This window comes from Phalangium opilio, unplaced genomic scaffold, assembly GCF_054372755.1.
Source record: "Phalangium opilio isolate 3A_F unplaced genomic scaffold, DU_Popi_V2 ptg000082l_1, whole genome shotgun sequence".
NCBI lineage: Eukaryota > Metazoa > Arthropoda > Arachnida > Opiliones > Phalangiidae > Phalangium > Phalangium opilio.
In genome coordinates, this window is record NW_028324189.1 from 14052725 (window position 1) to 14080460 (window position 27736).

At 37.1% G+C, this 27736-nt stretch overlaps 2 protein-coding genes across 3 annotated transcripts; one reads left to right on the plus strand and one right to left on the minus strand.

The window, feature by feature from the left end:
* Positions 1-1596: 1596 nt before the first annotated feature.
* LOC149651884 (cytochrome P450 3A8-like) lies at positions 1597-10534 on the minus strand. 2 transcript variants are annotated; one of them, XM_089848977.1, is made up of 8 exons: positions 10146-10534; positions 9940-10039; positions 8190-8242; positions 8049-8145; positions 7868-7987; positions 7715-7803; positions 6470-6618; positions 6281-6396 (listed from the first exon to the last, which is right to left on the minus strand). In XM_089848977.1, exons 1-7 carry the CDS (start codon positions 10217-10219, stop codon positions 6549-6551), a joined length of 603 nt encoding a protein of 200 aa, XP_089705103.1. In that variant the 5' UTR covers positions 10220-10534; the 3' UTR covers positions 6281-6396; positions 6470-6548. The 2 variants fall into 2 exon arrangements, with proteins under 2 accessions (XP_089705104.1, XP_089705103.1); XM_089848978.1 differs by lacking the exons at positions 7715-7803; positions 7868-7987; positions 8049-8145; ... (1 more) ...; positions 9940-10039; positions 10146-10534 and adding exons at positions 1597-1635; positions 3315-3475; positions 3541-3667 and having other exon boundaries at positions 6470-6614.
* A 14501-nt stretch (positions 10535-25035) lies between these two features.
* On the plus strand, positions 25036-27498 carry LOC149651885 (zinc finger MYM-type protein 1-like). The gene has a single exon (XM_089846988.1). It carries the CDS (start codon positions 25036-25038, stop codon positions 27496-27498), a length of 2463 nt encoding a protein of 820 aa, XP_089703114.1.
* The last annotated feature ends 238 nt before the right edge of the window (positions 27499-27736 follow it).

A 27736-nucleotide genomic window follows, 5' to 3' on the forward strand; every position in this document is an offset into this window, starting at 1 on the left:
AATAATTATTCCCACATCAGGGCAGCTTGTTTCGACCATATAAATATCATTCGATCTCAGTAAGTTATGCATAACCTTACAGAAGTGCATTAAACTTGTAATGTAAACCTATTGCAAATTCCCGTTCAAGCATACTTGTACCCGTTTAATGCACTTCTGCTTGTTGAGGGTTCAAAATCATTCTAAGATCGAAGGCTATTGATATTGTCGTAGTTGAATGGGAATCATTATTTCTTCACATTTCTGGGTATTTTACTTGTATTGAGGAACCATATCTCCGTAACCCAAGGTTGTAGATCCAATGTTCTTGACTTTGATGAACTTTCCACTTAGTTTCATCCAAAGAACACTCCCTTAAATTTACGGCAGACTTACAAGAAACACCCTCTATTCTTTAGACGTTTTCTCGGTACTCGTTTTTCTATCGTACTTATTCTATATTAATTTTTTTTTGTACAAATAAGACTTTGTAGCAAAATAATAAAACATATGATTGTCATACTCCTAGAAAAATTTGTGTCACGCTTTGTCACTCGCATTGTATGCCATATTTCGCGCTGAACGTTTGCTCGACATACCAGGAGGAAATTATATTTTCTTAGCTTGAAGGCAGCGCGTGATATGATTGGTTGGAGGTTTTACATTGGAACTTTGCTCCACCACCAGAGAGTTGCTATTTTCTTACTCTCTGTTGCTCTGTGATTAACGACAGAGCACTGAGAGCAACAGATTCAGAGCATGTTTTTAAAGAAAATGATGGTCATTGATGTTGGGAAGCTCTATGTTTTGTTAAAATCTTCATCGTCTGATAGTTCTGAGGAGGAATATTTGGAAGTAACCTGTTCACGAGAAAGTTTAGCCTAATATCTGCTCTTAAAGAAGAAACGTTTCCCATTGGAAATACACTCCCTTCTGCTCTCTGACAGAACGGTGATGTCACGTATTTATTTAATTTGACCCGAGAGGGAGTTGGGTGCAGTTTTGGAGCAGGCCAAAGAAAAACGCTTTTAAAAACTAATGTCGCGATTAACACCAAAAATGGCAAGAGTGTTCTACACATAATGGTTAACATTCATGTTAATTAACAGCAATTGAGATATTCATCGCCATAGTATTTGGCCTCAAAATTGAAATATACCAATAGCAATTAATTTGAATTCGAGTTCGAGTGTTGTATATCTTATTGGACACATTATCCAAATGAACTAGAATATAGCCAGAATTTTGGAGATATAATCATTCCCATTAAATCAGCTTTTTTTAAATCATTCTAAAATTTCAATAGACTTCGTCTAAGAACATTAGTGAAACCTAAACTAGCAGTTGTATAATAATATGGGTAGAAGTATATGCTTGCGCTGATAGTGTAATGGTTTTTGCCTGTGGATGAAGAAAGGGCTTACGTCATATACGCAAAGAAGCGTTAGTCTACGAGCCATGGCGATTAGTTAATTGCTCGTATCATCTTTAATATTGTAAATAGTTACAGGTGATTTGAAATATCCATTACATAACAGAATATTTCGAGTGAAATAGCAAAAAAGCAATTCTTTTAACATCAAAGGGAAATTCTATTTTTAAATCCACGAATTCCACTATTTTTCTCACGCATCATTCGCCCGTGGGGGCTAAATCCTAATTCATACATTTGATTGAACGTTTTTGCCTAAGTCTAATCTCAGATTAATAACCCCCTGGATAGGAAAGCGAAAAGGGAGGCATGCATGGATAGGGCATCGCCATCTCTAGCGCCCCTATCGTCGAAAATTGGAAAAACGTTACCCCAAATAGAAATACCATTGTCTAGACTAAGGCCGCAGCGACGCCAGGTCTGTTTGGGGTAACAAAGTTCAACTTTTTGCCGACTGAGGGCGCTACATTGCGATGCTTTTTGAAAACGGCCGGTTCTGCTTAGCTTTCCTATCCAGGGGTTATTAATATGAGGATTTTAACTTCCCTCGAAACAACTAAGCCTAATTTAATAATTATACTTTAAAAGATATGCACGATAACCATGATGGTAACGTATAATTATAGTCCAATAGACAAACGAGGGTCGGGGGGTCGTATCGGAAGTTATCGGAATCGGATCTATCTCTCTATCGGTCTGCTGACGTATATATATCAATCTTGCTGACGTATATCAAATTTGCAGTATATATATCAAAGCTGCCGTATATCAAAGTTGACGTATATAAATCAAAGCTGACGTATATATATCAAAGCTGACGTATATCAAAGTTGACGTATATATATCAAAGCTGACGTATATCAAAGTTGACGTATATATATATCAAAGCTGACGTATATCCAAGTTGACGTATATATATCAAAGCTGACGTATATCAAAGTTGACATATATATATCAAAGCTGACGTATATCAAAGTTGACGTATATATATCAAAGCTGACGTATATATATCAAAGTTGACGTATATATATCAAAGTTGACGTATATATATCAAAGTTGACGTATATATATCAAAGTTGACGTATATATATCAAAGCTGACGTATATCAAAGTTGACGTATATATTTATCAAAGCTGACGTATATCAAAGTTGACGTATATATATCAAAGCTGACGTATATCAAAGTTGACATAAATATATCAAAGCTGACGTATATCAAAGTTGACATATATATATCAAAGCTGACGTATATCAAAGTTGACGTATATATATCAAAGCTGACGTATATATATCAAAGTTGACGTATATATATCAAAGTTGACGTATATATATCAAAGTTGACGTATATCAAAGTTGACGTATATATATATCAAAGCTGACGTATATCAAAGTTGACATATATATATCAAATCTGACGTATATCAAAGTTGACATATATATATCAAAGCTGACGTATATCAAAGTTGACGTATATATATCAAAGCTGACGTATATATATCAAAGTTGACGTATATATATCAAAGTTGACGTATATATATCAAAGTTGACGTATATCAAAGTTGACGTATATATATCAAAGCTGACGTATATCAAAGTTGACGTATATATATCAAAGCTGACGTATATCAAAGTTGACGTATATATATCAAAGTTGACGTATATATATCAAAGTTGACGTATATATATCAAAGTTGACGTATATATATCAAAGTTGACGTATATATATCAAAGCTGACGTATATAAATCAAAGCTGACGTATATATATCAAAGCTGACGTATATTTATCAAAGTTGACGTATATATATCAGATTGCATATTCTGAATTATGTCCGACATGGCGCCCCATACGTTAGATCTCACTGCCTAGATAACTACGGGCTACAAAACCACACTGAACGAACCTTGTTTTGCCATATTCTATCAACTTCTTCCAAGGCTTTCTTTTGACAGTCCGGGTTGGTGGCAAAGTAGTAAGTGGTCGAGGTTAAGGCTGTAGCTGTGATGTCATAGGCGGCCAAGAAGAATAGAACTGTTTGTGCAATAAACTCATCCATGGTCAGAGCTATTTCGAGAATGGTAAGTAAATTAAATTTGAATTGAAAGTATCATGGAGTTGCGCTTTAATACGTTGTCTCTTGATATCATCGATGCTATTAATACTGGGGTCTGCATTGCCCTTTTTAGTCTCATTCTTTGCAGTATCATTGTCCTCTTTTAGACTTTCCATCATAATTTGTAGAAAATCATTTCGAACCTGCGTGAATTTACTGAACGTTAATTGAATTGTTAGATTCTCAAAGATAAAATTAAATCTATGTTCTTCTAATTTTACTGCAAACGCTATTAGCTTTGGACCAAAACTACAATAGCCGCAATTTATTGTAGCAGAAGGGAATAAGAGAGAAGGGACACACTTTATATCTCCATAATGCTTTACACTCGTAACAACAGTCTTACTAACCTCAAATCAACTACCCTTCACTGATTGGCTATCTAACTTCTGTCTTAGCTGTGACGTCAGATAAGAAGGTGACGTCTCGGTTGACGTATAAAAAGTAGTTTTGTTTACAACTTTACATTGAAGGAGATAAAAATGGCCGAATTTCATGTTGATAAACGAAATCAAGCTGTGTAATTAATTTAGATGCACGGGAATTGAGAACACACCAAAATCAGATAATTTGAAGGTAATAAATAGATGAAAACTAATTATTCTGAATTAATATTAAAAAATAAAAATTAGTTTCAATAAAATACATACTTGAGGTTATAATTACACAAGAACGAAACATCGATAGCCCTAAGCCTTTGGAGAATGAAAATCTAGCAGACAAATAGGCCGCCTGATACCGCGAAGAACTTAAAGAACTATATTTGCAGTAAAAGCTGTGTACTTGCGCAAAGTTTTCGCGGTTTTCTTGAGGTTGTTTGGACTCTCGTTACCAAAGCAGGCTCTAATGTCGGGAAGCCCTCAGATGAGCGGTTCCCGTATGAGCGGATTCCGTAATAGCGGTCCTCATATCAGCAGTTCCCTAAATAGCGGTTTCCCGAAATGGCAGTTTACCCGTTACAACAGTTACCGATACAGCGGTTCTCGCAAACGCGGCGTACCATTACAGCGGTTCTCGTAAACGCGGAGTACCATTACAGCAGTTCTCTAAAGAGCAGAAAAACCGAAATGCGAAAAACGACTGTTGTTTGTTATGGTGTACGCTGTGTTATATGAACTTAAATAGAACTAGGTCAGATATGGTTAGCTTCAAGTTGATTATTTGAACCCCCAATAGTGTTAGGTTAGGTTAGGTTAGGTTAGGTCAGGTTAGGTTTGGTTTGGTTTGGTTTGGTTGGGTAAGGTTAGGTTAGGTTTGGTTAGGTCAGGTCAGGTTAGGTTTGGTTAGGTCAGGTCAGGTTAGGTTAGGTTTGGTTTGGTTAGGTTGAAGTTGATTATTACAATTAAATAGTATTATTTTAGGTCAGGTTAGGTTAGGTCAGGTTAGGTTAGGTTAGGTTAGGTTAGGTCAGGTTAGGTTAAGTTGGGTTCGGTTCGGTTGGGTTTTTTAGGTTTTGTTTGATTGGTTAGACTTAGGTTAGTAATTTTTGGAAATGGTGTAACAATGTTACGCCTTTTCCAAAATCTTGTTGTTTATCTTCATTCACTTCCCAAAAAATAATATGCCTTTTCCAAAAAATTACTGTTTACAATTATCTACTTCCGAAATAAAATAAGCTTTCTTGAAATATTTTCTATCCGTGTATTAGAATTGTAAACTGATACAGCCTGAAGAATAGTGCAATATTTAAGTGTACTTTAAAAACACGATCCGTTAGTAGGTCACATTACTGACTAAATGATCACAGAAAAAGGTAGTTTTCGAAAACAACGAATATAACTGTATTGTTAAGCAATACTCGAAACTGAAGACAAACACTGCTATTTCCCAAAATAGCAGCCGCTATTTCTAAAACAGCGGCCGCTATTTCTAAAACAGCAGCCGCGATTTCTAAAACAGCAGTTTTGAACAACTCCGCTGTTTTTTTGGAATCGCGGCTGCTATTTCGAGAACTGCTCTACCAGGAACTGCTCATACGAGGTACACCCCTAATGTCTCCCTTCTCTCTTATTCCCTTCTGATTGTAGGAATTGATAATCGTTAAGAGGTGAAAACATGTCAATGAAAATGTTGTCCATTTTAAAGCGCCGGAAGAGTGGGGCTCTCATTTCAAAAATATCAGCCATTTCAGCACTCGGTGTCGAGTTCCTTTCTGAGGGGTTAATCACTCTCGGATTACCAGTAGGCCTACAACTTTTACGGTCGGTTACTAGTAATCATTCTAGCGCTGTCTAGGGTATGGCTTTTGAAGCTTACATGTAATCTCATTAGTACAGTCATGATACAATCAAAGCTACGGCGTGTACATAGATTACGTGTAATCTCATTAGTACAGTCATGATAAAATCAAAGCTACGGCGTGTACATAGATTACGTGTAATCTCATTAGTACAGTCATGATACGGTCAAAGCTACAGTGTGTACAAAGATTACGCGTAATCTCATTAGTACAGTCATGATACAATCAAAGCTACGGCGTGTACATAGATTACGTGTAATCTCATTAGTATAGTCATGATACGGTCAAAGCTACAGTGTGTACAAAGTTTACGTGTAATCTCATTAGTACAGCCATGATACGGCCAAAGCGATAGCGTGCACACCGATTACACTATGTGCTGGGAAAGGAACTCTAACCAAGAACCCTACAGACCTGTTATTTTCGCAACTTACAAAAATCACAAACGTTCTATAATTTATACTCTTAGGATAGATTTGCTGAAATTTTAAAAAGGAAGGTACTAGTTTACAATTACCTCGTTGTTGGCTTGTCTTCTTTTGACAATTTCTAGTGTGGTATCTTTGAAGAAGTTCATTGTATCCATCGGGAAGAATGACATGCCAAGCTTGCGGGCAAATTTAGGAGCCAACACTTCATGAAAACGAAAAAAAAAAAATTCAATTTTACCCATAAGATATGGGTTTACTGATGAAGAAGATCTTACAAGGTAAAATTAGTTTCCAGCTAAGTTCAGCGCCGAACACTTTCTTAGCGTGGCCCACGAATTTATTGTCAGGATCATTTTATAATGAGTCTAATTTTGTCCCAAATGCGACGTTGGCGATAACATCCAATGTGTAACATCCATAAATCCTGAGACAAAATAAGTAAATATTATTCTCGTGGCACCAGAAAAACGCTGTCTGTCATGGGTTATTTTCATTGGGAAGCCTTCATGTGAGCAGTTCCCTTCTGAGCGGATTTCATAATAGCGGTCTTCATAACAACAGTTCTCTAAATAGCGGTTCCCGATATGGTAGTTTACCCATTACAGCAATTACCGATACAGCGGTTCTCGTAAACGCGGCGTACCGTTACAGCAGTTCTCTAAAGAGCGGAAAAACAGAAATGCCAAAAACTATAGTTGTTTATCACGGTGTAAGCTGGCTCAGCTGGGTTATATGAACTCGAAAAGAACTAGGTCAGATAAGGATAATTTGGTTAGGTTAAAGTTGATTATTTCAACTAAATAGTATTAGGCCAGGTTAGGTTAGGTTTTTTTTCGATTGGTTAGACTTAGGTTAGTAATATTTTGGAATTGGTGTAACAATCTTACGCCTTTTCCAAAAAATTACTGTTTACAATTATCTACTTCTGAAATAAAATAACCTTTCTCGAATTATAATATGCCTTTTCCATAAAATTACTGTTTACAATTATCCACTTCCGAAATATAATAACCTTTCTCGAATTATAATATGCCTTTTCCAAAAAATTACTGTTTACAATTATCTACTTCCGAAATAAAATAACCTTTCTCGAATTATAATATGCCTTTTCCAAAAAAAATACTGTTTACAATTATCTACTTCCGAAATAAAATAACCTTTCCCGAATTATTTTTCTATCCTGGTATGAGAATTGTAAACTGATACAGCCTGAAGAACAGTACAATAATTAAGTGTACTTCAAAAACTCGATCCGTTGGTAGGTCATATTCCTGATTAAATGATCACGGAAAAGGTAGTATTTGAAACCAACGAATACAACTGTATTGTTAAGACAAGCTCGAAATTCAAGACAAACACTGCTATTTCCCAAAATAGCAGCCGCTATTTTAAAACAGCAGCAGCTATTTCTAAAACAGCAGTTTTGAAAAACTCCGCTGTTTTTTTGGAATCGCGGTTGCTATTTCGAGAACTGCTCTACAGGGAACTGCTCATATGAGGTACACCCATTTTCATTTTACCGTTTACAATCGACTGGTTCACCGTTTTTCGAATATTTGTCAAAGTTCTCTACGGATAACTTTGCGCAGTCGGAAACAAGAGGCATCATCTTATCAGACAAATGAATTCCGTGAGATATAATTCCTAGTATTTTTTTTCGATTTGAGGAGTACCTTCTTTAATCTCCCCGATGTAAATGCCGGAGTCATCGTGTTACGTATGTTTCTCCATTTATGATCACCAGCAACTATCGAAACCATGTTGTCAACAAATGGATCACCAGCATTAAAAACCTTTTTATTCAATTGAAAAATTAGACCAACTAATGTCTGCTTCTTGTTAAACTTAACTCACCCTTCTGGTGGAAAAGCTTGAAAAATCTTTCACTAATATAGATTTCAACAATTCTGGATCAGCAATGTAGATAACTGGGTTGACGCCAGCATATGTGCTATAAAATTACGGTAATGAAATACCAATTAATGTAAATCTTACCCAAAAACCCGACCATATTTTTCATATAGCTCTTTGTCAGTTTCATGGAAAAGCTAAATCATAAATTATTTTTAATAAGATTTATTTTGTCTCCACATGACAACCATTTGGACATTGGACCATCAAAGAATTTCCCTTAAAAATTTGTTTTTCCCATTTCTAAAATTGTTTAAAATGGGATCAAGTTGATCAAGCCCTATCTGATAACAATTTTTATTAAATGTTATATCATCTCACTAAAATCCCTTTTACACCTGAAATTGATAAGTGGATTCTGATACTATGTATGAGAATAAAAATTATATTTGCTCCGTTTTGGATCCAGATAAGACCTTTCTATTATGAAATTATTTCATTTAACATAACATAGAAATCTTAAAGGGAGAGTCAACAGAAAAATCAAGTGTTTTTTATCGATTCTTCTACTAATTATAAGTGAAAACATCCAGGAAATAACTTCGAACGATTTTAAAATTCAAATTAGGTTGAAGGGAATTTTGTAAACAGGAAGGCAGGGGGTTATGCGTTTGGTCGGAGGTGCTTATTTCAAATTTTCCATAAAATCACAACGTAATGCAAATTTTAAAATCATTCGGAGATATTTCCTGAATGTTTCACTAGGCAGACTGGTCTTATAATTAGTAAAATAAACGATTAAAATTGTTTGATTTTCCTTCTCACCCTCCCTTTAACTTATCTAACTTTAAGCGATAGCTCATAATTAATCTCGTCATCCATTAGGTTTTGATAAACGGAATTGCCATATTTAACCTTCAAAAGTTGATTCTGATGTTGGAATACCCATCCAAATATTATAAATGAGAAAATAACCCGGTCTGTCTGTATGTCTGTCACGTTTTCATGGCGAAAACGCTGATTTACTTCAATCCTGTAGAAGAACATTGGCTACTTTGTTTCTACCCACATCGTATGATGTACATCTACGAAGAGGGTATTAGATTGCACTGCCCTGTTGGCGTACTGTCAGAGCAGTGGCAGTATAAAATTTTTCGTTCGTCATTGAAGGGATAGTGAATGGGCGAGGATTGTGGTGAGGTAATCTTTTTCGTTCGTGTATTTTAAAATGATAGGGATTATAATAGTGAGTTTAAGCATTGCATTTAATTGTACTAGTATGGTTAATTGTGTTAATTTGAGAGGGAGGATTATGGTATTGACTTAATTTAAATGGGAGGTTTCCCACTCCATTTAAAATTTCTGTCAGCCGTCGACAATAAGAATTTCATGCTTTCAATCCCGCTCCTCTTTTTCAACATTCAAAGAAATCGAGGGGAATATTAAGAGCAAAAGCAAGTATACACTGACGTTATTTTTAGAAGGGTCTTAAGGCAGTGTTTACTACGATCCCAGAAGTTACGTGTATTTCTCCGGAACTAGAGACGAATTTTAAAAGCGTAAGAAACTACATATTAGCTTCTGTCCCCGGGATATTAAAATTAAAATATAAATAAATTTATTGAAGTAAGGATTACAGGTAACCATATATGTACCGCTTTAACCCTTTTGGTATACCGCTTTAGCGCTAAAGATTTGTAGCTCGTTACTGGCACTTGGTTCATTTAAGTAAATATACTATGTAACAAATCTGTTATAAAACGCAAATTAAAAAATTGGGATTTCTCAAACAATATTACATTTTTGCATAAAATTCAGATGATGGTCCTTCGGGAAACCACTCTAATATGAAAATAAATACCCAGTAGGTTCTGCATAATTAAACGTAACTAGCCTTTCCGGTTAAAAGTCCAACAGCGTTTCCTAAAAGTGGTACAGGAGAATCTGAAGGTATGGATTTTCCAACCCAATAGTGGTTCCTTTTGAAGTATATCCTGAGAATATCGTTATGAAAAAATTAAAATCTCCTTAACTCATTGCAAAATTAAAATTGTTTACGGTATTTTCAACAAAAATGAAAATAGTAATTATGTAGCTTACCAATAGCCTCCCAAAAACACGCAAATGAATGCTATTAACGCCCCGGTTACTTCTAATCCTTCGTAAAAACCCATTTTGACAACCAATACCAATCCACAGTGTCAAGTGAAATCTAAACTCCAATTGAGGGCAATAAGTCACAATTTTTCCTTATCATTTACTCTCATTCCTCTATCTACCCTTATAGCTAGTAATATCACTTTCAATGTCGCGACTCTTCGTTTTGTGTCGGTGTCAACGTTCTTCATAAACTTTAGAATTATTTCACATTTACGCCCTCTAATGACGTAATAAACTACTCGTAAATCAAAGAAAATTGAGGTATATTGGCATTAGATTAACGCATGCCAAATTGATGAATAACAAAAGATATTTTATTGTGATTAAGATATATTGTGTATTGCATAACAATTTATAACCTGGGATAGATTTAATTTTAGAAGTAGGAATGGAGAACAGAGTCTGGGCGCGGCGTCAAAGTCCCGGACCCCCTTCCACGGGACGGAGGGGTATGAAAGAAGAGGCAGGTCATAGCGACAGAGGTAAAAAGGAATTGCGTATTTTTCTCCTCCCCCTTCAGCAATGTCACCAAAACGTGGTTTAAGTGGGCCTATAAGATAATTTAAACTTATCGTTACGTGTTCGAGGGAGGGGCTCTATACTGCGCTATGAGTCGGACTGAAGTATATGCTAACTGTTCTCCATTCCTACTTCTAAAATTAAATCTATCCCTGAAATAACGGATGAAATTATGAGAACTGGGAGATAATCAGATTTTATATGTGTGTGTAGTGTGCTGATATTATTATACATAAAGTAAATTGCTGATTATAAATCTGATAAATTCAAGCAGGGTTCGAGTTCAATAACCTACTGGTTTTACACCCTATCCCTAAAATCGTCAATTTCGATTAAATTAAATAGTAAAATGATTTTTAATCAATATCTGTTCAAGATTTTTATATCTTGAACTTAAAAAGTAGTATATAGTAATATTTAATTTCTATGAATCATATTTATGACTAATTTTAATTAGTCAGGGACTTTTGAAATTCAATTTCAAATAACAAGTATTTTAGTTCTTCCCTGCAATATCGATATAACTTTAACCAACGTTTTGCTTGTTCTGTTCAAAATCTATACAAAATATTTCTAGGAGTAGCAATGCAAACTTCAAAAATAAAAACTGAAACCATCTACCAGAATTTCTGATTCATAGGTAGCATTTGTGTGTAAAATTTCAAAGAAAAACAATTAAAACTACTTAAATTCCACAATAAAAACTTTGGCATTATAAAAGTGAACTGAAAACTTTTTAAAATTTTAACGAAAGACGACAAGTTTCATTTCTCTTCGAAAGATATTACTGTGTGAATTAAAGTAGTTTTAATTGTTTTTGATTGTAATGATTCATATACTCAGATCTTTACACAAAAATCTTTCACCACTATGCAGTAGAAGAAGTTTACATCACATTGCCTTTCAAATTTAAGCGATTTCAGGCAAATAAATATATAAGCCATATTAAAGAAGCGTATTAAGCTAGGTTCCCACTTGACCGAAAATAACGACCGAAAAATTTAGCGTTGCGTCAAAAAAATGACTTTTACGCAGGCCTTCGACGGCAAGATTTTTGCTCGGTTCACACATACGACCGAATTCCGACAGAAAAGGAAGGTCACGTGGCACGAGTTGGAATTGCGACTCGGAGCCACAAGAACTTAAGCCTTGGCCTTCGAGTTTTTCATGATAGTATTTTAATTAGGGAGCTTATTTCTACCAAAATACAGGTCAGAGAGATTCAAACTCAAACGTTTATAACGTGCAAACACAATAATTGGCGACTCGCAATCAAATCCGGTTATAGAGTTCAAACTTAAAAGTTCATAACATGCAAATTTGGCAATGGTGACTGGCGAGTCAAAAAAAACCTCCCTCATTATGACGTCAATAAAAGCGTCATCCCGAAACGAATTTTGATTGGTTATCAAAATAATTTTACGTCGGCCTCTGCTTAAAAAATAGAACACCGATTCTGTCCGACCGTCAAGTGGGAACTAAACACGACGGGAACACTGCGCAAGTACCTCTGCGGTAAAACATCTACCGCAGAACGCGACCGAAACAGCAATCGGTCGGACAGAATCGGTGTTCTATTTTTTAAGCAGAGGCCGACGTAAAATTATTTTGATAACCAATCAAAATTCGTTTCGGGATGACGCTTTTATTGACGTCATAATGAGGGAGGTTTTTTTTGACTCGCCAGTCACCATTGCCAAATTTGCATGTTATGAACTTTTAAGTTTGAACTCTATAACCGGATTTGATTGCGAGTCGCCAATTATTGTGTTTGCACGTTATAAACGTTTGAGTTTGAATCTCTCTGACCTGTATTTTGGTAGAAATAAGCTCCCTAATTAAAATACTATCATGAAAAACTCGAAGGCCAAGGCTTAAGTTCTTGTGGCTCCGAGTCGCAATTCCAACTCGTGCCACGTGACCTTCCTTTTCTGTCGGAATTCGGTCGTATGTGTGAACCGAGCAAAAATCTTGCCGTCGAAGGCCTGCGTAAAAGTCATTTTTTTGACGCAACGCTAAATTTTTCGGTCGTTATTTTCGGTCAAGTGGGAACCTAGCTTTAAGGGCTAGAATATAGGACAGTAAAATTCATTAAGCAAATGCTCATGATAATAATAATAATATTAAAAATAAAGCAATAAAATCCGGTGGGATGGGTTATTAAGAAAACCGGCCCCCTCCCCTTTTAACCCTGGTGTCAAGGAACCTTGTTCAGGTTCTTCGTTTAACTTGTAGAATCACATCTTTTGGTTGCAGCAAACCTGATCTCTGAAATTCCATCGGTATCTGTAACAAATTATCGTAATTAGCGCCTATAATTTGGCATTACCATAAGAAAGAAGATAAAGATAAGTAAAGCACTTCCCTTTGTCGAAATGCGAATGTTAAAGGGATACGTCGGAATGGGCGTATAGAAAATTAATACATATCATTGCAACCATATTCATATCTAAACTAGCTGTAGATAGGGAATTTGTAACGCCAAATTTGATAAAATTAATAAATTTGTTATATTCCCTTTAAACTTTCAAAAATCCTCCTTGAGTTGGGGTCAGCGCTGGTCGCGAACCTCGGTTCAATGGGGAATTCCCTAGCAAATAGAAGGCCAATGGCCATGGTCTCTATGCGCACCTGAACGGCTTACAATTCTCTCTGGGGGTTCGTGAGAGTCCCTTTTCTTGTACATATATTTTTAACCCTTTACCTAAAGAATGGAGTTTGCCAAAAGTGTTTTCAAAAGAATTATTTGTAGTTTAGGATATTTTTAGTGTATTGTTAGTATTAGTAGTATATCATTGTAACATGGACGAGAGAAACTAGTTTCTACTACCTCGGACCATGAACAAAAACTCTGACCTCTTGGGTCACGGTATAAGAGGACGCGTTCGTGTTTTTCAAACACCTGCAACAAGTGCGTCATCAAACTAAAACGGAACTCGAGTAGAGACGTTTACCGCAGAAAGATCGTCGATGATTGGCTCCACGAAAGAAACCCTAAACCACCAAAAACCTATATAAGCCCAGAGTGAACAATGGACCTTATCTTAAAACTCGTTCACTCTCCACGACCGAGGACGCTTATACCGGAGACCAGTTCCATGCCGTAGACGAAGGCCCGAAGCTGACCGCTGTCCGAACCCTTGCCGCAAATGTTCCTGCCGACGCTATGAGCAAACCGCGCCCGTCTTACGCGCGCGTTAACGTTAAACCTAACAAGTTAATTACGGTCTCTCTTGAGACATAAAGAATCGGGCAATGAACTTTAAATTGGTTGGGCCCTCGCCCTAGTTCGTCCGCGCCACGCGTTAATCGCTCGTCCTTGCGCCGCATCGTACCGCACCGTGGAGATAAGGATGTTCCCGCTTAAAAACATGTTAAGTACAAAAACATTTACTAAACGTCCTTATGAAACATTTGTTGAGAACTCTAAACCCTTTTGTGGTTAACGAGATCAAAAGCTATTTAATAGCTTTCTTAATGTTAACACCCTTATGTGGTGAATTATATTTTTATAATTGTTAGTTAAAACCCTTATGTGGTTTATTATAATTTTTAAACACCTTCCGTGTTGAGATACGATATCGTATTTAGTAAACAGACCTTATTATTATTGTGCATGCTATTTTTTTTTATTACCAGTTTTAATTCAGTGTGCATGCTATTATTTTATTTAGTGTTAATTAAATATGTTTTATTGGCAAACTCCAAATACGTTTCCCTAAAATTATTATTATTATTCCTATTTAAAACAATCCCCTAGACAACTTTGACCATATTTTAATATTTATCTCACTAACCCCAATAGTGAAAGTTAAGTGAGCCGCCCGGGTATAACCTTTATAACGATAGACTAGCCATGAGCCGAAGTAAGATTTAAAGTACGAAAGAAATCGTTATACTTTCTCGTGTAACCTGGATGAACAAGGGAGTGCGACTCTAAAATAATGTGTTACTGCTTAGCGTTTACCATTATTGTCTCTGCCAGAAGTTAATGACTTCTTATCCTGGGAAGTATTGGACACTAAGGCTTTATATAGTATCCATCCCTGCTAGTCAAAATTACCTATAGCAATCGTAAAAGAGGGTCGAAAGTTTCCTCCCCACTAGGAAAACTATCTAATCTACTGAAAAAATCCCACGCCGAGAGGCTGTGGCACTCAAACTGTGGGGCGTGTTCAAAACTTCTTCAGTGCCAATCGTTGAAAAGCCGTCTGGCTAGAACTCTATGAAAATCCATTACAATCCGTGGGCCTAGGACCCCACACTAGTTTGACCGCAATTTCTAGCAAACTCTATTAACAGCTGTTCTTGTCACCGTTTCTGATTCGTTACTTCAAACCACAGGACACACCTTAAAGTATCGTTACTTGCCCGCTTCTGGCCCGCAAATCAGCCTGCCAGCTCAAAATGAGGGAAACGCCGTAGGTGGCGCGGTGATCGGACCTAATAAGAAGTTGGCTAACAGAGATGGTTCCGGATATACCTCCCAGGATAAGAAGTCATAAACTTCTGTCTCTGCCTCATGAACCAGGGTTTTTAACTAATGCGTTTTTGGCGGAAGTTATAATATACTCGGAAACACACCTCTATGAAAGTATTTAATTGTGTGTCATACTCACTGTTATTACGTTATTAATTGTGTTATGTATTAACTCACTTTAGTTTTTTCGGATGGCAAGAGTTCAAAATGTTTCAAGACGTAAAGTAAACATAATTTCACTTCCAAAAGAGCCAATCTCATGGCTAAGCAATTCCTTGGACCCGCTCCGAACGGAAGATATGTGTACGAGTTGGAGATAGTAGTTTTTCCTTCACCCAAAAATCTATGATAAGAAAGGTTATAAAATCTGTATTAAGTTAAAAGTGCCTAAGGATTGGATTAAGTATGTTATTACCTTTCTGGTATAAATTTATCTGGTTCAGGAAAAAATTCCGGATCGCGATGCATAGCCAAGCTTGGAATCTCAACGACCATTCCGACTGGGATAGTTAAACCGGTGTTACCAAGCTTATATTCCTTGCCGCAAGTTCGTGTAATCCTAAAAAGTAATGAAATTTCATAATTTTTAAAAATAATCGTCTAACGTGCGGTAAAGGAAAGCATACCTTGGACTTGGGGGAACGAGTCTAAGCGCTTCATCAATTGAAGCTCCGATATATTTTGCCTCAGAAAGACTATCGAAATCAATAGTCTTCTAAAATATTAGTTTATAATGTAACACTTTTTACAAATTGGTTTGCTACAAAATTTGCATTACACAAATGATATGCAATGGAAATATAGTAGTTCTGAACTTCTGAGAGGAAGTTATCTCTAAGCAGAGACTGGGTAGTCTTGGCGGTAGACATATTGTATGTCGGTTCTTTTTCAAGATTTTTTCAACGAATCGAATTTGCAAATTGGAAAAAATCGTGTATTCGATTTACAAAACGATTATTCGAAAAGAAATTCGAATAACCGATTTAAATACTAATAGCATTTTATACCAAGTAATCGTTTCAAAGGAGTTAAATTCGAATATAAAAAGGAGAATTCGATTGAAAAGGGGAAGAACTATGATCACATGACATTTTTTTGGAATTTCAACGGAATTGCGCAGTTTGCGGTGTTTTGTTTATCTCACACGCCACCAGTGTTAGCGTGGAATCCAAAGACCACCGAAAATTCCATTCTATGCGGGAACTACAATACTTTTAGACGGCTTCGTGTATTTAGAAATCGATTAATCGTTTTGAAACGAATATCCGTCTGGTAAAACCGAGTACTCGAATTAGATTATTTTGAAAAGCAGTAACATTCGTTTGTTACAGATTTGCAGATATACTATATTCGATTCGGTTTGAAAAATTGCTTTTAATTTTTCATTTGGCACTTGATCGCGGGGTGATTTCGAGCGGTTTGGTGGTTATTGCCTAATGATAAACTTAAATTATTTAAATATGATTGACTCAAATTGAGCTGATTTTAATTTTCATCCATGATTTATAGAATGGTATTAGGTTTAACCAGGAATGTATGGAGGGGTTGGAATGGCTAAGGTCAAATCCTAATCGGCGTGAAATGATCTTGGAAAGAACTGGCGTGGCTTAATTTACGCCATTGACGTCATAGCCTGACGTAAAAATCGTATTTACCCCTTAAATTATTTCCATTCATTCATTGGCTGCCAAAAAACTTGTTTGCTATAGAGTGCTGTCAGAAGCGCCGGTGTGACGTCACCCATGCTGTTTTCCCATAAAGAAAAAACGGTAACTGTCATGGCCGCCCATTGCTAGAGGCAGACTCGTGACGTTTAACCTTGGCTCTGACATCACAACTGACAGCACTCTATAATTCTGCACCCTCCTCTGCCTAGGCTGAGAGAATCGAATATGAACGCGAACGGCGGCGAATCAGCGCATTTAACTTTAAAATATCTAAAAGGTCACTTCTGCCATGCCTTTTAACGAGTCATGACATTTTTCGCCTTCGGTAGACAGCTAAACAGACGTAAGGGGAGGAGCTACATTTCTGAAAAAAAAGGACTCGCCTTATGTTCCACCATCAAGGGTACAACGAGAGCCCCCTTAGCCATTTCCAGCCCCTCCATACATTCCTGGTTTAACTAACCCTATTTTTCCATATTCTATCAACTTCTTCCAAGGCTTTCTTTTGACAGTCCAGGTAAGTGGCAAGGAAGTATGTGGTCGAGGTTAAGGCCGTAGATGTGGTGTCAGAAGCGCCGACAAGGAACATTATTGTTTGCGCAAGAAATTCATCCGTAGTCAGAGCTATTTTGAAATCGATTACAAAATCAAATTAGACTAATTTCATTGCGCCTTTTATTAAGTGCGTCACTAGCGTCGCTAGGGTTTGAAATTTTCTTTTCATTTTGGTAGGGGGGGAGCTAATCTGGGCAAACTATTTGATAGCTATTATAAGAAATAAATAACTAATTTTTTTCATAATTGGTTCATTGGAATATACCTTCATAACTCTCCGAAAATATGTGTCAACGTGAAATTATTCATATTCTAAAGATATACAAACTTTCATTTATAGACTATGAGACAATTGTGAATGAAGGAATTTCACTCGTCTTAACTTTAGTTTTAGCAGAAGTTAATGACTTCTTATCCTGGGAAGTATTGGACACTAAGGCTTTATATAGTATCCATCCCTGCTAGTCAAAATTGCCGATGGCAATCGTAAAAGAGGGTCGAAAGTTTCCTCCCCACTAGGAAAATTATCTAATCTACTGAAAAAATCCCACGCCGAGAGGCTGTGGCACTCAAACTGTGGGGCGTGTTCAAAACTTCTTCAGCACCAATCGTTGAAAAGCCGTCTGGCTAGAACTCTATGAAAATCCATTACAATCCGTGGGCCTAGGACCCCACACTAGTTTGACCGGAATTTCTAGCAAACTCTATTAACAGCTGTTCTTGTCACCGTTTCTGATTCGTTACCTCAAACCACAGAACACACCTTAAAGTTTCGTTACTTGCCCGCTGCTGGCGCGCAAATCAGCCTGCCAGCTCAAAATGAGGGAAACGCCGTAGGTTGCGCGGTGATCGGACCTAATAAGAAGTTGGCTAACAGTGATGGTTCCGGATATGGTTAGAGTCCAATACTTCACAGGATAAGAAATCATAAACTTCTGGTTTTAGTTTTGGCTTGCGTTTAGTCAGAAGTTTATGACTTTTTATCCTGGGAAGTATTGGACTCTAACCATATCCGGAAACATCTCTGTTAGCCAACTTCTTTTTAGGTCCGATCACCGCGCCACCACCGGCGCTTCTCTTATTTTGTACTGGCAGGCTGATTTGCGCGCCAGCAGTGGGCAAGAAACGAAACTTTAAGGTGTGTCCTGTGGTTTGAGGTAACGAATCAGAAACGATGACAAGAACAGATGTTTTAATAGACTGCTAGAAATTCCCGTCAAACTAGTATGGGGTCCTAGGCCCACGGATTGTAATGGATTTTCATAGAGTTCTAGCCAGACGGCTTTTCAACGATTGGTGCTGAAGAAGTTTTGAACACGCCCCACAGTTCGAGTGCCACAGCCTCTCGGCGTGGGATTTTTATCAGTAGATTAGATAGTTTTCCTAGTTGGGAGGACACTTTCGACCCTCTTTTACTATTGCCATAGGCAATTTTGACTTGCAAGGATGGATACTATATAATGCCTTAGTGTCCAATACTTCCCAGGATAAGAAGTCATCAACTTCTGGTTTAGTCACCATTACTGGGACTCCCTTCGAAAGAATTAATGTGAAACATTTAACATGTCTCCGTCTGTTTAATGGTCTTCTCTATTTATTGCTTTTTCGTTCTCTTATTTGTATTTTCTTCAAAATTATGCTGTTTTATATGAATCTTAACGAATCAATCAATATAATATTTTATATATTGCTATAGAATTTTGGGGAGCTATAAGCAATTTTTGTAGGGTTTACGGATTATTTTGACGGGGCTAAATTTTAATTTTTAGGGGGGCCATAACCCCAAAAAAGGCCTAGCGACACCACTGAACTGCGATTTATTACGTTTTCTCTTGATGTCATAGATACTGTTAACACTGGATTCCTCGTGATCGTTTTTAGTCTCCTCATAATTGTCATTTTCGCATTTCTTCGTGAAATCATTTTTCTCCTTTAGACTGTCCATCATAATTTGTAGGAAATCATGTCGAACCTTTAGAGAAGGTAAGATATTGGTTACAATTATGACACTAATTGAACCGTTGGTTGAGAAGATGCGCAATTTGCGTTTAATTGTTATCTCTTAAGTAATAGGACAAGCTAATTTTACAACTTCAAGGAATCTACTCATTCTTTCCGCTATAGATTCTAGTTCTGGAAGTTGCAACCTAGAGCCTACACACATAACTATAATCTAGAATTAGAAATGTGAGTCGGTAATTTACCAAATAAAACGGTAAATTACTTCATTTTTACCGTTGTAATTGAACGCGTGTTTACAGTCGTAAATGGAGGCGTGTTTACCGTCGTAAATGGAGGCGTGTTCACCGTCGTAAATGTTATGTAAGAGGGTGTATGGGTAAACCTGTTATTTGCGGAAGTCACTGCAGCGTTTACTTTACTTTTGCACTTGTAGTTATTTCTGATAATGGTTTACAAATACCTCGTTGTTTTCTTCTCTTCTCCTTACAATTTCAAGTGTCAAGTCTCTGAAGAAATCCATAGTTTCTCGACGAACGATACTTATGCCAATCTTGCGGGTAAGTTTAGGTGCAACCACTGAACGAAATAAATCTTAGATTCTTTTCGTACTTGTTTATGAGAAAGTCTAATTTACAAGTTATAATCATTTTCCAGCTGAGCTTCGTGGAGAACACGGTCTTCGCGTGTTGAACGAATTGGTTGTCTGGATCATTATAAGAGTCAAGTTTGGTCCCGAATGCCACGTTAGCGATAACATCCAAAGCGTAACTTCCATATATTCTGAGACAAAGCTGGAGATTAAAATTGATTATATCAAATGTGGATGAGAGGGAAAGTATGACAATGGCCATAGAGCCTGTGTTAAAAAACGCGGACATCAAAGTTTTGCCAATAACTATTTTGTTTACTAGTGACTGATGGACATGCAAACTCGCGACTGAAAGTAGTTCAGACATTTATGCTCCTTGGTTTAACCATAACCCACTCGATCACGCGAATCACGATGCAAGCTGCTCGCGCAATAGCTAAATTACCGAGATTTGTTTTAAACGTATCTAGTTTTATGTGCTCTTCTATTGCTTCGATAACCTTACTAAAATCCATATTATACCTTCAAATACCTTTTAAAACATTACCAGCTACTCTGTCCAAACTACAAACACAAATCGAGGAAGTTATAGCATACAAAATAGCAGACGATGGTAACCGTGTAACCGCGAATTAACACAAGACCTATTTTAAGGGAGTGAACAGGCCCGGTATAGCTACGCCAATAAAACGGTCAACTACGGCGAAACTCTGATGACTCGCGACTTTTGGCCATTTTCATACTTTTCCTCTCATCCACTTTCGATTATATTCATTGGTGGACGTTTTACAATTTACCGACTGCAGTCAACTGGTTCTCCATTTCTAGAATATTTTTCGAAATTTTCGACCGATAACTTTGCGCAGTCGCATATGAGTGGCATCATCTAGGCATTAAAACGATTTTTGATGGATTGGTTTTGTTATGGTCTTTAACTTATATTTCCTGATATTATAGCATTAATATTTCTTTGATTTTTGAAGTTACCTTTTTTAATCTGCCAGACGTAAATGCCTTTGTGATTGTGTTACGTATATTTCTCCACTTCTCGCCACCTTCTAGTGCCGAAAGCATTTTGTCCACATAGGGATCATTTGATTTAAAAATCTAAGATCAAAATTAGTATCGTGTGAGATTTATTTGGATTCTATTTTTAGGATTTCTAAAACAGGTTATCGCGAGCACGTTCGGCAAAATAAAGCCCTGGGCCCTTGGCATAATATTATTGACTACATCCAACAAGACTTTACACGAATGTTAGTCAAGGGTGAAACATAGAGACTTTTTGTATGACAATCAAATTGGGAAATCAAAATAAACCTCTCCGAGTCGAGACTCAATTAAAAGGTTTCTCTTAAATACTTAAATGAATGTAATTGATATTAATTATTTTAAATCGTCATTAATTTACCTTGATTTTAGTTAATTCTTTTTGAGAAACTATTCCTAAAACCATTTTAAACATAGATATTGCTGACATTTGAATTCAAGCGTATGCCTTTTCAACAATTTTTGGAAATTTAGGGTATAAGGCGATTGGTTCTCAATAAATGATAAGAAAACCCGCAATTACGTGAACCATTGTTAGAAGCTCTGCCATTTGGAGGCCAGACGTTTCTCGTAACCCTAGCCGATCGCCGCGTACTTTTAAACCTAACGATGGGAGTAGAAGCCAAAAATGGCTTTCTGCGAACGCGTTTGCTTCGATTTGACAACTGCGAACGCGGTGTTTGACACACACGCACACACAAACACGTCCATTGTAATACCTCTCCGTGACGTCATCATAAAAGTGCCATAGCTTTAGCGAATATTAATGAGTGCAGACAGAATCAGCTGGATATGAATTAAGTTTAATACCCAAGTGCTATAAGTCAGCCTATAGAATGCTTCTAAAGAATATAATAACATACTCTTCGAGATGAGAAGCTTGAAAAATCTTTCACGAGAATCAATTTTACCAATTCTGGATCACCAACGTAGATTATTGGTGACGTTCCAGAATATGTGCTGCAAAGGAAAACAGCTTGGAAAATGGACTTAAATATGTATAATCAAAATTATACCCAAATAAGCGACCATATTTATCGTATAGTTCTTGATCAATTTCATGGTCTAGCTGAATCATTAATGTTTCAATTAAAAATGTTATTTTGCATGCAGAGACGATATACGTATTATCAGGTATTATAAAATTACATAAACGAACCTTTCCTTTCAAAATTCCATAGGCGGTTCCCAAAATTGGAATTGGAGAATCTTTTGCTATAGGTTTTCCAACCCAATAGTTGTGGTTTTTAAAGTATATCCTAACAATTGTTTATATAGCAAAAAAATATTACACTTTAGTTTGACCAGGGATAGATTTAATTTTAGAAGTAGGAATGGAGAACGGTAAATATTTACTGCAGTCAGACTCATAGCCCAGTATAGAACCCCTCCCTCCAACACGTAACGAAACTTTTAAACTATCTTATTGGCTCACTTAAACTACGTTTTGATGACGTTGCTGATGGGGACGGCGAAAAATACGTAATTCCTTTTTAACTCTGTCGCTATGACCCGCTTCTTCTTTCATACTCCTCCGTCCCGTGGAAGGGGGTCCGGGACTTTGACGCGCGCCCATATTACTCTGTTCCACATTCCCACTTCTATCTCTGGTTTGGCCGATAGTTCAATTCACCGCGAAACAGGATTAGATTTGCTTCAAAAAGCTAATTTTCTTAGCAATAAATACAATCACAGAGATAAATTAAATGGAGTGTGTTCAATGGGCGATTTTGAGGCCAAAATGTTTTATGAAACTTTTCCATAAGTAACACACTGAACAAGTTATGGTTAAAATGTTTAATTGATGACTGAAAGACAATTCTAATTTTGCTAGGGGTCCTTTTGAATCATAACTTGAAAACTAGGTCCTTAGTGCAAAATACCATAGAACATTTTCAACTCAAAATTGCCCTCAATACTTCGGTCGTATCATCCTGTTGAACATATTTTTCGGAAGACTTTAATCTGTACCTTTTTTTGGCGTTGAAATGAAGAACATATTGTAGCGTAAGTATGTCTTACCAATAAGCTCCAAGAAACGAGAAAATAAATGCTAATAATGTTCCGGTAATTTCCAACGGTTCATAAACTGCCATTTCCGTCGACACTCGAGTAATATCTGGACCAAATGTTTTAAAATTACTTTGCCTTCACACCTGAATAGTTGATCAAACCGTTCGAAACCGTACCGGTTTGTTTATCGTTAGAGGTATAGCTATGCATTTGGTTGACCCACTATTCGTTAATCCACCGCTTGTTGCTTCGTATAATCAGAAGTTTATGACTTCTTATCCTGGGAAGTATTGGACTCTAACCATATCCGGAACCCTGTCTGTTAGCCAACTTCTTATTAGGTCCGATCACCGCGCCACCTACGGTGGTTCTCTCATTTTGTGCTGGCAGGCTGATTTGCGCGCCAGCAGCGGGCAAGTAACGAAACTTTAAGGTGTGTCCTGTGGTTTGAGGTAACGAATCAGAAACGGTGACAAGAACAGCTGTTAATAGAGTTTGCTAGAAATTCCGGTCAAACTAGTGTGGGGTCCTAGGTCCACGGATTGTAATGGATTTTCATAGAGTTCTAGCCAGACGGCTTTTCAACGATTGGCGCTGAAGAAGTTTTGAACACGCCCCACAGTTTGAGTGCCACAGCCTCTCGGCGTGGGATTTTTTTCAGTAGATTAGATAGTTTACCTAGTGGGGAGGAAACTTTTGACCCTCTTTTACGATTGCCATAGGCAATTTTGACTAGCAGGGATGGATACTATATAAAGTCCTAGTGTCCAATACTACCCAGGGTAAGAAGTCATTAAATTCTGGTATAATCCATAGAAAATATTCATCACCCAGCCCCCTCCCCTTTTTAAACCTTTTGTCAAGGAACCTAGTTCAGGTTCTTCGTTTAACATGTAGAATCACATCTATTGTTTGATCGTAATTAGCCCCTTTAATTTAGAATTACCATAAGAAAGAAAATAAAGATTTCAGATTGTCGAAACGCGAATTTTAAAGGCATACGCAGTTGTCAAATCGGAGCAGAAAGCTATTTTTGGCTTCTTCTCCTATCGTTAAGATTAAGAAGTACGCGTCGATCGGCTATGGTTACGAGAAACATAATGATAATCTCTATGGAGCTTAATATTACGAGGTCAATAATATTTTTGCGACCAAGGGGGTACACTTACTTGACAACCTTAATTTACAGCACTGGCAAGGGCTGAAAAGGTATAGCATCTCATTTCTCGTAGTGTAAAGTTAAGTTGAACTTTTTGTATGGGTTTCAAAAAAAAAAAAAAAACCACACCCTTGCTCACGCGCCAGCACGAGCTACATTTCATTAAATGTTCTATTTCAAATCTCGTTCTTAAATTCACCATTTTATATTCTTAAATTAAGGTTAGTTTGTGAAAAGACGGGCGTATGTGTTCAATTTTGATCCATTGCATGTCCCTTCAGTAACCATCTAGAGAGACGGGACCCGTGGTTTTGGATGTTTCTCTTCATCCCCCATCATGAAAGGTAAGACTCGATTTACATATTCTCAACTCTACATAAGCTTTCAGTAGTAATACCCAGTGGCGTCGCTAGACCTTTTTTGGGGGGCTATAGCCCCCCCCAAATTTCAAGTTTAGCCCCCCCAAAATAATCTGAAAACCCTGCCAAAAAATGCTTGTAGCCCCACCAAATATTTGAAAGCAATATATAAAATATTATATTGATAGATTCGTTAAGTTTCATCTATGAAGAGATGAACTTCAATCTCAAACATTATAATTTTGAAGGGAAAAATCCCTCTACTATCCGCGAATGAACAAAAAACAAATAAAAAGAGCAGAACATTCAACAGATGGAGACATGTATCACGTCTTTCGAAAGGAGTCCCGGTAGTGGTGACTTAGCAAGCAAACCGAAACTAAAACTTAAAACAAAAACAACCCTATTCACTCACAAACTAGCATTGTAGAATCCAACGAATACAAAGTATAGATTAGCCATCTAGTTTTTTTCGCCATGGATAAGTTCGTGATCAGGAAAAAACATACAGACTCCTCAGATGGTCAAAATGCTTCTACTAGCGCAGTTGCTGCTAATCTTGCAAAATGTCAATGTGAAATACTGCAAGATTTTAATGATCCTTCTACCGAGGATATTACACTTACAGACGATCAAGACAAATCGGATATCGGTGCTTCAACGTCAAGGCAGAGTGCTCTTAGCAGAGAACCGATTTTGAAGCATTTGAATGTGAATGATTTAAGTAAGTCCCCAAATGATGACCCTCGGCAACCGATTCTTTTCAAATTCCCATCGAGAGAATTTGGAAAACAAAAGAGATCTTTTCTTGCATCGTGGTATAAAACTTTCAAGTGGTTGGAATATAGCAAAAGTCAAGATGCAGCGTTTTGTTACGCATGCAGACACTTTAAGACGAATACCGGAAAACAAGAAGACACCTTTGTATCAACTGGAATGAAAAACTGGAAACGCGGGCCTGAAAAATTCAAGGAACATGAAATTACACAGGTACATAAAACTGCGCCCGAAAAATGGACTGGATTCCAAGCTACTCAAAAGTCAGGATCAGTAGCGACTCTAACTGCAACTGCAAATATGGAACAGGTTATTAAAAATCGTTCCTACCTTCGGCGGCTATGCGAAGTGTTATTACTTTCTGCCAGACAAGGTATTGCTCAACGTGGGCACGATGAATCAAAAGACTCTTTAAATAAAGGGAATTTTGTGGAGATTTTGAAGACCCTATCGAAATTTGATACAGTTTTTGGCGAGGCTCTTTTAGACTACATGCCAGGAAACGCTTCATATCTATCTCCTTCTTCTCAAAACGAAATAATTGAAATTTCCGCGAACATTGTACGCAATCAGATTATTGCCAAAGTTAAAGAAGCGGAGTTCTATTCAATAATGTGCGATGACACTAGGGATGTTAGTAAAATTGAGCAAATGAGCATTTGCATTCGCTTTTTTTCAAATAAAAATATAAACGAGCGATTTCTCTGCTTTCAAGATGTTCGAGACTTATCAGCAGCTGGTTTAAAAAAATCCATTTGTGATAAAATTTCAGAGTTCGGTCTTGATGCCGCCATTTCTGTTGGTCAGGGATATGATGGTGCTAATGTGATGAGTGGTAATTGCAGAGGAGTACAAACCCTATTTAAAGAAGATCATCCAATGGCAATTTATGTTCATTGTTTCGCTCATAGACTGAATTTGGTTCTAGTCGACACCTGCAGAGATATACAAGAAGCGAAGGATTTTTTCCATATTCTCAAGAGCTTGCACTCGTATTTCTCCATGTCTGGCATAGCACATCGAAACTTTCAAGAAATCCAGAAAGACTTAAACTTGGTACACACGGAACTTCAGGGTCTTAGCGACACACGCTGGGCTTGTCAAATTAGATCGATAAAAGCGGTGAAAAAAACTTACGCGGCTTTATTGCAATATTTGGAAAATCCCCAAGATGGTTCTGATCGATGCAAGGCACTAGGATTGTACACATTTTTGAGGAAGTTTTCAACTGTCGTTACTATGCTAGTTTTTCATAAAATCCTTTCTGTCACCGAATTATTAAATAATCAGCTTCAGTCAACCAACCTCGATTTGTCTCAGGCTACAATGGCGGTACAAGCAGTTATTAATACTCTGAAAGAGTTCAGAAGTGAGAGCGCCTATAATTCTATTCTTGATGAAGCCAAAAAATTGGCAGTTGATCTTGACATTCCAGTAGAGTCTGAATTAACTGCAGTAGCCACGGGTTCCAACGCGGAGCCTGCTGCAAAGCGAGGTCGTCCAAAACGAAAAACAGCTTTACCGAAAGCAATGAGAAGTTTCGTAATTACCGAAAAAACCGGACAAAGAATAGACGAATCCAGCTCATCTTTAAAGTCCGGAATTTACTACGCCACATTGGATAGAATGATTAATGAAATGGAAGTGCGATTTATTAGCGGAAACAACACTGAAGTTCTCGAAGCTATAAGTGCAATGACCCCTTTACTAATGACTAAAGACATTGACAGTTTTTTGTCTTCTGAACGACTGGGTGGATTTTGCCCGCAGTACAATATTGAAGTTCCTATAGCTGAAATACTAGTTGCTAAAAACTACTTGCGAAACCTAAAAGAAGATGAACGTCCAGGTTCCTTATTAGGTTTATTAAATACTTTACCAAGAAATGTTTTTCCAGGATTATGCAAAATGTTACAAATTGCTGTAACCCTCCCAGTCACATCCGTTGTATGTGAACGCTCATTTTCTTTACTGAAGCGAATTAAAACTTACTTAAGAAATACTATGGGTCAGGTGCGACTTTCATCATTAGCTATCCTAGCAATTGAAAGAGAAATATCGCAAAACATTTGTATTGATTGCATTATTGACCAGTTTGCGTCCACGACAGATCACTCAAGACGAGTAAAATTCCTTCACTCATTATTGCACCATAGTCATTAAATTCGGTTCCTTACTCTTTGTCAATAAAAGTTTGTATATCTTTAAAATGCGAATTATTTCACATTGACACCAATTTTCGGGTAGTTATAAACATCTGCACATATTCCCACGAACAAATTATGCAAAATTGAGTAATACATTTCATATAATAACTTTCAAATAGTTTGCCCAGATTAGCCCCCCCAAATTTCAAACCCTAGCGACGCTACTGGTAATACCTCACGAGTAAGAAGTATGT

Excerpts from the sequence above, each read along its gene's own strand:
- LOC149651885 (XM_089846988.1), top strand. The coding sequence starts at position 25,036 with ATGGATAAGTTCGTGATCAGGAAAAAACATACAGACTCCTCAGATGGT.
- LOC149651884 (XM_089848977.1), bottom strand. The coding sequence starts at position 10,219 with ATGGGTTTTTACGAAGGATTAGAAGTAACCGGGGCGTTAATAGCATTC. Across the intron at positions 8,146-8,189 it reads AAATATGGTCGGGTTTTTGG|CACATATGCTGGCGTCAACC; the intron begins GTAAGATTTACA and ends GTAATTTTATAG. Across the intron at positions 7,988-8,048 it reads CAAGCTTTTCCACCAGAAGG|GTTTTTAATGCTGGTGATCC; the intron begins GTGAGTTAAGTT and ends TTGAATAAAAAG.